General features: G+C 40.2%; 1 protein-coding gene across 3 annotated transcripts; it reads right to left on the minus strand.

Moving 5' to 3' along the window:
- Positions 1-4,464: 4,464 nt before the first annotated feature.
- Positions 4,465-8,518, minus strand: clic3 (chloride intracellular channel 3). 3 transcript variants are annotated; one of them, XM_076758246.1, is made up of 7 exons: positions 8,422-8,518; positions 8,171-8,246; positions 6,228-6,337; positions 5,563-5,688; positions 5,338-5,444; positions 5,071-5,246; positions 4,465-4,943 (listed from the first exon to the last, which is right to left on the minus strand). In XM_076758246.1, exons 2-7 carry the CDS (start codon positions 8,216-8,218, stop codon positions 4,779-4,781), a joined length of 732 nt encoding a protein of 243 aa, XP_076614361.1. In that variant the 5' UTR covers positions 8,219-8,246; positions 8,422-8,518; the 3' UTR covers positions 4,465-4,778. The 3 variants fall into 3 exon arrangements, with proteins under 3 accessions (XP_076614361.1, XP_076614360.1, XP_076614359.1); XM_076758245.1 differs by having other exon boundaries at positions 8,171-8,249; XM_076758244.1 differs by having other exon boundaries at positions 8,171-8,279.
- Positions 8,519-10,291: the final 1,773 nt, after the last annotated feature.

Below are 10,291 nucleotides of genomic sequence, written 5' to 3' on the forward strand. Positions count from 1 at the left end.
TTATTATTTCTAATAATAAATCATCTGCATCACATTTGTTGTAAGTAGTTTTATTTTATCGTTTATTATAATCTGTTTTAAAAGTCAATTAATTCATGAATGACAATATTTTTATTTACATGTGTTGGAGAGTGTGGGGTAAACTGGAGCACCCAGAGGAAACCCACACAGAGGAGACACACAGAGAGCATTTCGATTCTACACAAAAGAGAAGGTTTAGCCTTCTTCTATGACTTTCTTGCTGTGTGGCGACAGTACTAACCACTGCACCGCTGTGCTGGCCTTGATTTGTCTTTGCTCAGCAACATCAACTCAGTGGTTTTTCCAGACTTGGTCTTCCTGGAGAAGAAATGGGCGATCCTTTTGATGAACTTCTTCCGGCTTTTGACTTCAACAATGCTTGTGCTTTCTTCATTGCTGCTGTTGATGTCATCTGAACTATGATCAGCAGAGACTGGTGAAGCTGCCTCATTTGTGCCAAGTGCTTGCTCTTCAGTCCCAACAGCACTGGTGTCATTTAAGCCAGCTGTGGCTGGTGGTCCATTATTGGTGTCCGTTGCAGTTTCTTTATCAGATGAAATTTGGTCATCCACGTTGTTCTGTAGTGGATAGTCATTGATCGTGATGGTATTTCCATTCACACCTATCGCTTTGCTGGACGGTATATATTCCTCATCTTCAAATAATGGCTGCTCTAGCTGGCATTCCTGACAGGTCAGATGGGCTGATTTCACATAATCGTTGTCAGTATCATCATGAAAGTGTTTCATGGTGATAAAATCATGCTGTAAAGCCTTGCTGGGGGTGATTCTTTGTTGAGGATCCACCTCCAGCATGCGTTTGAGGAGGCTTATAAAGGCCCTTGTGTCCTTAAGCTCAGTGGCATCCATCGCTCTTGGGTGGGCTGTCACCATGTCATCAAGGCTTGTAAATGTGTTCCAATTGTCCAGTATTCTTGGTCGTATTCGTGCATTTGGCCTCCAGGAGTCTTGGTCCTTGCTAAAATAGTACATGGAATAAATCCCAGACTCCAGCAGATGGTTGCCAGGCTGACCCTGCATCTGCATGATGTATCTCATGGTGTCATATGCAGTCTGTGATGGATACAGATACCTGCCCAGATACAAGAAAGCCAATATGCAGCCAAGTGACCACATATCAATGGCCTCGTTTAATGGGAGGCCCAAAATTACCTCCGGAGCCCTGTATTTAACAACCTGAAAATCTTCACCAGTCCTTAATCTGGAAACTGGAAGGGCCAAACCAAAATCAATCAGCTTCAGCTTGAAGGGCTGCTCCTGATGATTAACCAGCATTATGTTGTCCAGCTTGATGTCTGTATGTACCATATGTATGCTCTTGAGGGCTTTCAGAGCCACTAACATCTGTTGTGAAATTACTCTAATCCCAGACAAACTCAGTGGCTCGAAATATCTCAGCTCCATCATTCTGAGAAAAGTCATGTCCAACATTTCAAATACAAGACAGGTATGTTCATCATGCACAAAATGCTCACTAAACCACACCAAGTTACTCTTGTTGGTGTCAAGCTCTTTGAGTCGGTAAAGCATGGACAGCTCGCCATCAATGTACGAGGTCAAATGTTTTGGCATGATCTTAATGGCCATCGTCTCCTTAGTTGCTAAGTTTTGACACAGGGCCACGTCTCCAAAGGCTCCATAGCCAATGAACTTCTTTATCTTGTATCTGCTTGACTCACTTGACAGAATGCTTTTTGCGTTAACACCACTCATCCTTGGCATGGATGATTTAGTTCCCATTATTTTGCCCATAGCCTTGCCCATAGTAAGTTAAATTACTTCCAATATAATATGAAAATACATTTAGCCTTCACATTACCATTTACCAAACTGTTCTTTGGTACTGAATGATCATATATATGTTTGACAGTGACGTCATCAAAGCCATGGTCGGCTTTGATCTTTGATCTTGACTGACGTCACAATTACGTCACACATGGCAACGCACGTTTGAAACATTTGGTTGTTGTTGTTGTTGTTTGAAAATTCAGATGAATCACAAGTATAGAGTTCTGTTTTTTCGTTTAACCGATAACATAGAAAAGCAATTCTTCTCTTCTCCTGCGCAAATATCGGAAATTCTAAACGTGAAGCTGAAAAACGGGAAAAGGCGCTGGGATGTAATTATGTAATTATTGTTTACTGTCCATGAAATCCATTGATTATATTATCTATTTATTTTATTCATTTATTTTTAAAGAGCAACGTAAGCTTAACAATGAAATAAATATCTGTCCAAAGACCGAAAGATCGAACGGGACCGAGTTACCTGGAGAATGACTGCTATTAGCGATACTAGAATTTGGTAAGCAATATTCTCAGTCAGTCTATCACCATCTGGCTTACAGGAAAAGGGTATTGTCTGATAGAATGATCTGAACATTATTATCATTGTTTTGTTAATGCGGGTCACATTTACATGTTATGCGTCACATTTTCGTCCCCTTTTAATATGTTTCTGAGGGGGCGAGGGGAAAAGCAAATGTAGAGATAGAAGAATAAGATGTTATGAAAGGCACAAATGAACCAGGGGAGCTCATAGGCCTATAGGCTGAAGGTCTGACGGGTGCAAAATGAATTCCAAAAATCAGCACGCAAGACGCAAGACCAGCCAAAGAAGACATGACTCCCTGGGTTCAGATGAGGCGCAACCAGCGAAACATACATGTTATTTTATTTCATCGTCTAATTTTGTCTAGTAATGCCTGCCTGTCATAGAAATGTTTGGCTTCTCTTATTGTCTGATCCTTGAAAAATATTGCTCGCTTCGTATTTTTCCTTTCATTGACAGGATGATTCAGCATTCTGGATGTCTGGTCTTAAGATGAAAAAAAATAAAAAATAAAAAACAACAAGCTTTAAAAATGTCACACTTATTAGCATCGTCTGTTGTTGTGACACATAAGTTTATGTATGGAATTGGCCTTCTACGGACATGCTTTTGTGTGTCTGTATGCTACACCAAAGGCAAATATATATATATAGATAGATAGATAGATAGATAGATAGATAGATAGATAGATAGATAGAGATTAGTGAGTAAAAACATACTTTTGAGTATGTCATGACATCATAAAATGATGAGGAAATACACTGTTATGCTGTGTAACACACTTACTGAAAATATACTACAAAGTATTTGATAGTAATTATCATAAAAGTGCACTTAAAATTTTAAATTTAAATTTTCCTAAAAATACGCTTATACAAATTTATACAAATGTACTGGAAACATACTTTGCAATATTTAAATATACTTTAAGTATGTATATATATTTTTTTCCTTGGTAGGTCATGATTACATCTACCATTACTACCATTATCAAAAAGAAATCATCCATTCTGAGGCAACAACTTCTTGAAAAATATGAATTGGATGGCTGAGAAAAGCAAATGTTAACTCACCATATAACTTAATATATTTTTGTGACATTTACATGTGCATTTTTTTTATTTTATTTTATTTTTTTCACTTTAATGATATACCATTGCAAGTTCACCCAATATTCAACACCAGCGAAATGTTTTCACATTGGCTTTGGTGTTGAACATATTAAAACATTTTCATTCATTCTGTTAAATTAAACATACGTCAAAGTTAATAAACTGTTCAGATTTTATTTATTTATTTATTTATTTATTTATTTATTTACTTTGTTTATTTATTTGTTTATTTATTATCATATGTGTGCACGGACTGTGAAAAAAGACATAAATGGGTGTTTTAAACGATGCTCACCTGTCAGAGTTAACGATCACACTGCCAGAAACTCTTGCTGTGTCTTGGTGGGGTGACTGGCCAGACTCCACGAATGACCCCGACCAATCACGGCACATTTTATTTCCATAGTTATCTTTTCCACAGGGAGCAGGCTCGGCTGTGTGGGCCGCATCAAACAGGCTACTTTACTGTTTGATCTGGAATTTGTAATGAGCATATTCCTGCAGTTAGGACCGGAGATAATGTTTTGCCAGCTGCTCGCCGGGCTGATAAAAGGCTTCAGCGATTTCTCGCCAGCTCGTCTCTGCCTCAGGGTGTCTCTAGGTGTCTACTCACTCTGTTCTGTAGTTCACGATCGTCCACGATGGTGGTAATTTGACAAAATTGTCACAAAATCGGAATAGATTTTGTAATCTGAACCAGGCCCTCGACAATCTTCTTTATTCCTTTAAACACTTCTCATTAAAGATCACTTTAATAGCTTTAAAGCCTGCCTTATTGACAACCAATACCATTTCTTTATGTTTACATAAATAATTTTATTAACACATAAAACAATCTTATCTGATCGCATGTCAGAATGTAATGAATAAATTTGCAATCAACGTTATGTAAATGCTTAGATACAATACATGTACGCCCAGTGAGACATAACATAAATATTCTCTTGAACTACAGTGCTATTTCTCACTCTTAAGGGGCTGAATAAGAGAGCCATTTCAGTACTACCACAGCATGCAACACAGTATACAATTATAATGCTTAAGCAACTTCAAATCAGCAGTTTGCAATTTTACAAACAGTAAAACCCAACAAAACTTTTTAATCCAGGAAGCTAATAATTAAACCTGCCATTGCAAAAAAAAAAAATTGTTCATCATATTATTTTGATACAAATAGAGCATAAATCATGTACAGTTTTCGGGCATTTTGTCACTTTCTCTCTGTAGTTCTCTACATTTTTCATTTTATTCCTCTTTGATCTCAATTATAATGCTTCATCTCTCCGTCTTGACTCACTTGTTCAGGTACTTTGCCACAGATTCGTAGGCACTGAGGATCTCTGAGTCATTTGGGCAAGTGTAACGAAACTCATCCTGTTTGTAGGCATTATCCAAGTAACGAGTCAGACCTTTGAGCTGGGTAGGGATGGCAAAGTCACGATACCTCTTACACACCACCTGGGGAAAGAGCGGTGTTCAATTTACATAGATTGCAACACGAATCTATTTAAAAAATAATAATAACCCTGATTAAATTTCTGTCAAGTGATGGAAAGAAGTGTGTATACACATGAACTCTGCTGACCTTGACAATGTTGAGTTTGGGAAGCAAGTTGCAGTCTGCCAAGGTGAGGGTGTCACCGTCCAAGTAGCGGCGTGAAGACTCAGTGGCGTTTGGGTTCTGGTCCAGCTCGTGAGGGAGAGGCGTCTCTAGGTACATGTTCAGCTTCACCAGAGTTGAAAGAAATTTCTTCTCTAGTGCTGAAAGAGTAACAGGTTTACCATGTGGCTATAAATACATATATATATTTAACAGAAATGGCTGTAAATTTATTTTGAAATATGCCCTTACCATCATTTAAGTGAGGGTAGGGGTTCTTGATATATGCTGAGAATTTGTGGAAGATGTCTTCTCCAGCACCGTTGGACTGTTTGTATCGACAGCACAATTTGGGATACCTGACATTTTATAGAATAAAAATGTGAGCGTGTGGCAATGCAGTAATGAATTGACAAAAAGTGTGTTTTTGACCATCAGCCTGTGTCTTTAAATGTCTCTAGGATGCAGTCTACTCACTCTGGTGGGGCTAGGTTCTCCTCCAGGAACTCCTCAATCTTGTTAGTGTCTGTTTTGACATCTTTGTTGTAGATGAGGAAGGGAGGCTGAGAGCCTGGAGCCAAAGCCTTCAGCACATCTGGTGCTCTGCAATGGATTCATGGTTATTAAATTCCTGTCTGACTTCTCTGTTCTGACTCCCTGTATCTTGCATGACTGTATTCAGACCCTTTCCCCTCTCTTTCGCATGCATCCACGACACTGCTTCCTACCTAAAAAAAATAAATAAATAAAAAATGCCTCACTTCATCCTTTCTGCCATCCTCAGTTCAGATAAAGCCAACTGTCACATTATTAATTATTGTCTAAGGATAGCAGCAGACAATGGGCAGCTTTGAGCTTCGCCGCCTGAAAAGCAGTCGATAGTCATAGTTGTACTTCCTCACTAACGTTCATAATACTACATAACTTGTAATTTCTCTTGACTATTATTATTATTCCTCAATATTGCTGTTCTAACATTCAAGTGTGGTGATGATGGAGAGCAGGAAGGGCTGGCTGGAGCATTTGTGTGTGGTTTTCCAGTTCCCCCATGTGCATGGGTGTTCTCAATGCGTGTCTGTTTCCTCCTAAACTCTAAATCAGTCTGAGTCTCAAAATTTATGGAAACAAAAATGTAGTCTCACCTCTTCATGTCCACAGTGGTGAGGGTAAAGTTGGCCCCTTTTAACCACAAAATCATGAAGAGCCTCTGACAGAAAGGACAGTTCCCCACACTCTCAGCATCACCACTGGCCTGACAGAGAGACAGACAGACAGACGGACATTATGTCATAGACACACACACTTTTCACTGCTTGCCATCAGTGACCTACGTGCAACAGGCCAATATGTTTTTGAAATGGGACACTGGCATCAGTTCAGTTCAATTCAGCGCTTTACTGTCACACACTGCCGTGCCTTGTGCTTGTGCTGCTAATTCACTTTAAATTGCTTGTTGAGTTTCAAACAGCCTCGGGATATGTGCTGTTCCTGAGCAAGATGATCTACATTTGAAACACTGGAGGGGAGGGGTTTGAAGAGGGAGCTGTCAGGGAGAGAGGGCTCAGCTATCACCTTCTGCATCTTGTGTCTCATGCATGTGATATATACGGAGGAAACAGAGGAAAGGTCACAGCCAGTGATCTTTTAGATGCTGCGTACCACTCTGACTGACCACGCTTGACTGAGGAGATGAGGACTCTCTCCACAGCAGCTCTGTAAAGGGGCAGCATCACCTCCTCAGTCACACCCAGCGTTTCAGTTGGTGCAGAAAGCGAAGCCTTTTTTGGGCTTGTTGCTAGTGTTGATCACCCCCCTCAGATTGTGGCATACACTGTTGCAGAGAAATTGTCAACCCTCTCCAGTCACTGGTCATTGATGACCAGCAGAGAGAGGGAAAACTCACCCCTCTGAAAGCCAGTTATCATTTCTTTTGTCTTGGCGACGTTTAAAAGCAGGTTGTTTGCCGTACACCTCTCCACTATGGCCCTCACCTCAGCCCTGTAGGCTCACTCATCAGCATTCCTATTCATGCTGCCACTGTTGTGTCACCTACATATTAAAAAATGAAAAATCTGCACACATTCAGAATGGGATGTACAATCATTGTATATAGTGAGCACAGCAGAGGTGACAGAGCACAACCCTGAGAGGTCCCAGTGTTGATAGTCGTAGCCCACGACAACATGTTACTTATCTTAACCACCAGCTTCCTCTGCCAGGAAATCTAACCTCCAGTTGCATAGAAACTGATTTGTCACCAGTAACTGAGGTTGAAGCAGCGGGGCACAATAGTACTAAACACTGAACTACAATCAGAGCTGTAATGTATCTGAGCAAAGCAAGAATACCTGCACGGGTATTCTTGTCGAGCCTGCTCTGCTCTGCTCTGACAGTCTAAACCAACCACTGAGGAATTTCAAATGGAGGGTTGAAGCTGCTTTACACCCAGATTAAGCAAGTATTTAAATTGTGTTCGGTGCCTCTGCTATATTATAGATTTTGTACTACAGCCTGATATTATTGAGTCATGTGTGGGAGTAAAGGCATTTTCTAAAGGGCAGGACACAGGTTTCCAAACTGGACAGGCCTCTTTTCAGTTTCTGCTGTTCTCCATACTGTAGCGGCTGAAAGGATTATAAAGATTATTTCAGATCAAGTTTCACAATAACAATAACATAAAATAACAAGAGAAAGATGAAGTGAGATCAACCATGACATCAGTCCAGCACAAACCATACATGTAGAATCACCATGAGATGCTTTGCAACATACAGAATGATAATATTTGAGTCTTTGAGAGGGTTTTTTGTCACAATCACATTTTGACAAGCTGAAGTAGCAGTCCCAGACGTTATCAGCCGATGAATGAAAGAAAGGTAAGATTAAAATCTGAAGCTACTCATTTAGTTTTACATTAGTTAAAATAACTGCAAGCTTACTGCATGTTTGGTATGTTAATATTAAGACTGATTGGGAGTGATTTAACGTAATGATGTAATATTGCTTTTTATACTAACATTTACATTTACACTGTGTTATCCACATTTGTAGTGTGGCGTTTAAGCACCATTTTTACAGGTCTTACCTTCACGAAAAGTTCAATCTTCGGGCCCTCTGCCGCTTTTGCGTCCATCTCTCTGCCTTATAATGTCCCCCCGCCTCTGCTGGATCCACAAAATGGTTAAATTCTGTTACTGTCAATGCAAAGACAAGTCAGAGATTCTGTTAAAGTTCTGTGATTTAGAGTGAACATTACTGTGTAACTATGACAGTGATCTGCACACGCTCTCACACTTGAGTCTGGTAGTAAGATGTCATAGTGAAGCCTATACTCACACTGGTGGTCACAGTCAGCACAGGATGCAAAAATACTGCTTATCTTCCCTCCACCTGTATTTTTTTAATTCCAGCGCTTCGCCTCTCTCTCTCCTGCCTGTCCTCTCTGCTCAGCCTCTGCTTTTTGTTCGTGTCTAACCACACCTTTCAAGCTCAGAGAGGCACCCCTCCAACCTTACCAGTCAGACCAGCAAATCTGGATCTGTCTGTGTTCGCCCCTATACACTCTCTGTCTGTCTCTCTCCACCAAGTCAGTTCGCGAGTATGTCACAGAGGCTGCCATACCACAGGGTGAAGTGAATTTCCTGTGGTGTCGAGTGTGTTTATGAAGTGAAGTGCAGATTGTTTTTAAGAGCTTAAACAGATGATATTACATAATGATCCACTAAAAGACAAATAAAAATAAAGCTAGTGAATATGCACAGCACACGACCACGTTTATTTCTTCACAGTACTTAACATAAGTTACTCTGCTGCCTCATGGTCACAGGCGAGTTCATCAGTGGCTAAAAACCAGAGAGGTTATACAATTGTGCAATAAAAATATTGGACAAAGGGCCAATAAGATCACACCACTGTCACATCCAGGAAACCTGAACGTGCTAAGTTTTGAAAGCTACATTGCATTTGCAAACGCCAGTCTCCTCAGGCTGTCTGCAGCATGGTGTGACCATTACAGGCCTTTCCTGCAGGGAACTGTAAAATATCTACTGGAGTAGCTCCTTTGGTCAGATTTCCTTTTCTATAGAAGGAAGCTAACATATGAAATGCACTGCCTACTGAACTCAACACGGAAGGCAATCAATCATGTTGTCAGTTGTGTGTGTGTACGTGTTTGTGTGTTGGGGGGGGGTGAGTGATTTTTGACATAATTGAAAAAATGTTTTTTTTGTCGTGCTGTGAGCTGCAAAGGCACTGGTACTGAAATAGAAAAAGTAACTACCCTTAGCCACTGAATCCTGGGTCTCCAAAGCAGATATGTACAATAACAAAATACTAAGAGATTGTACTGTGTTCTTACTTATGCTGCAAAGAAGAACATATTATTCCAGTGGATTAAAGAAAGAATGCGAACTGTTAAAGGCTGGTGCAGAGTGCCGTTTGATTTCATACTGTAAGAGTACCTTGCATGTAAATTACACTCAGAAACAGACTCATTCAGAAACCCTACCTGAAATACATAGAGCCTGGTGTTTTTGCCATCATGCTGCAAGGATGATCTACAATGTTCTTAATGAATATTATCACTGAAACCGCTGTTGTTGTTGTGTGTATGAACCTGAGCTGGTGTTGTGTGTTTTTGGTTTGTTTAACTTTGCTGTCTGTGCGTCTTTGTGCATGTTTTATGTCTGTTATTTTGAAGGCTCTTCTAGGGACGGGCAACTGGAAATTAGCAGTACCTATAAATGCTGTGATGCATTTCACGTGCAGTTCACCGCATACACTGTAACTGTGCCTATCGAGTGAACATTCAATAATATTAAATGAAAATAAGCACTTTGTATCCTGTATAGCCAAATGTGTGCAGACACCTGAGCATTACAAATGTATGATTGCTGAACATTGCATTCAACTATGCTCCTATAAAGCCTCTTCTCTTCTGATTTCAGGTTTTATACGAGATGTCTGGAGCCTGGCTGCAGAGATGTTTTTCCCAAACCGCCTCAAGAGCATTATTGAGATTGGTCCTGATGTTGGACAATAAGACCAGTCGATGGAATCGAGGTCAGGCCCTGTGCAGGTTGGTCTTTTTCCCCCCAAACAAACTCTGAAAAGCGTTTCTTCATGGACATGGCTTCATGCATGGAGGAATTGTTGAAACAGGAATAGGCCTTCCTCACACTACTGACACAAAGTTAACATTTTATGA

The sequence above is a fragment of the Chaetodon auriga genome, chromosome 19 (assembly GCF_051107435.1).
Source record: "Chaetodon auriga isolate fChaAug3 chromosome 19, fChaAug3.hap1, whole genome shotgun sequence".
Lineage (NCBI taxonomy): Eukaryota > Metazoa > Chordata > Actinopteri > Chaetodontiformes > Chaetodontidae > Chaetodon > Chaetodon auriga.

Excerpts from the sequence above, each read along its gene's own strand:
- clic3 (XM_076758246.1), bottom strand. The coding sequence starts at position 8,218 with ATGGACGCAAAAGCGGCAGAGGGCCCGAAGATTGAACTTTTCGTGAAG. Across the intron at positions 5,247-5,337 it reads CTACCCTCACTTAAATGATG|CACTAGAGAAGAAATTTCTT; the intron begins GTAAGGGCATAT and ends TTACTCTTTCAG. Across the intron at positions 4,944-5,070 it reads CCAAACTCAACATTGTCAAG|GTGGTGTGTAAGAGGTATCG; the intron begins GTCAGCAGAGTT and ends CTCTTTCCCCAG.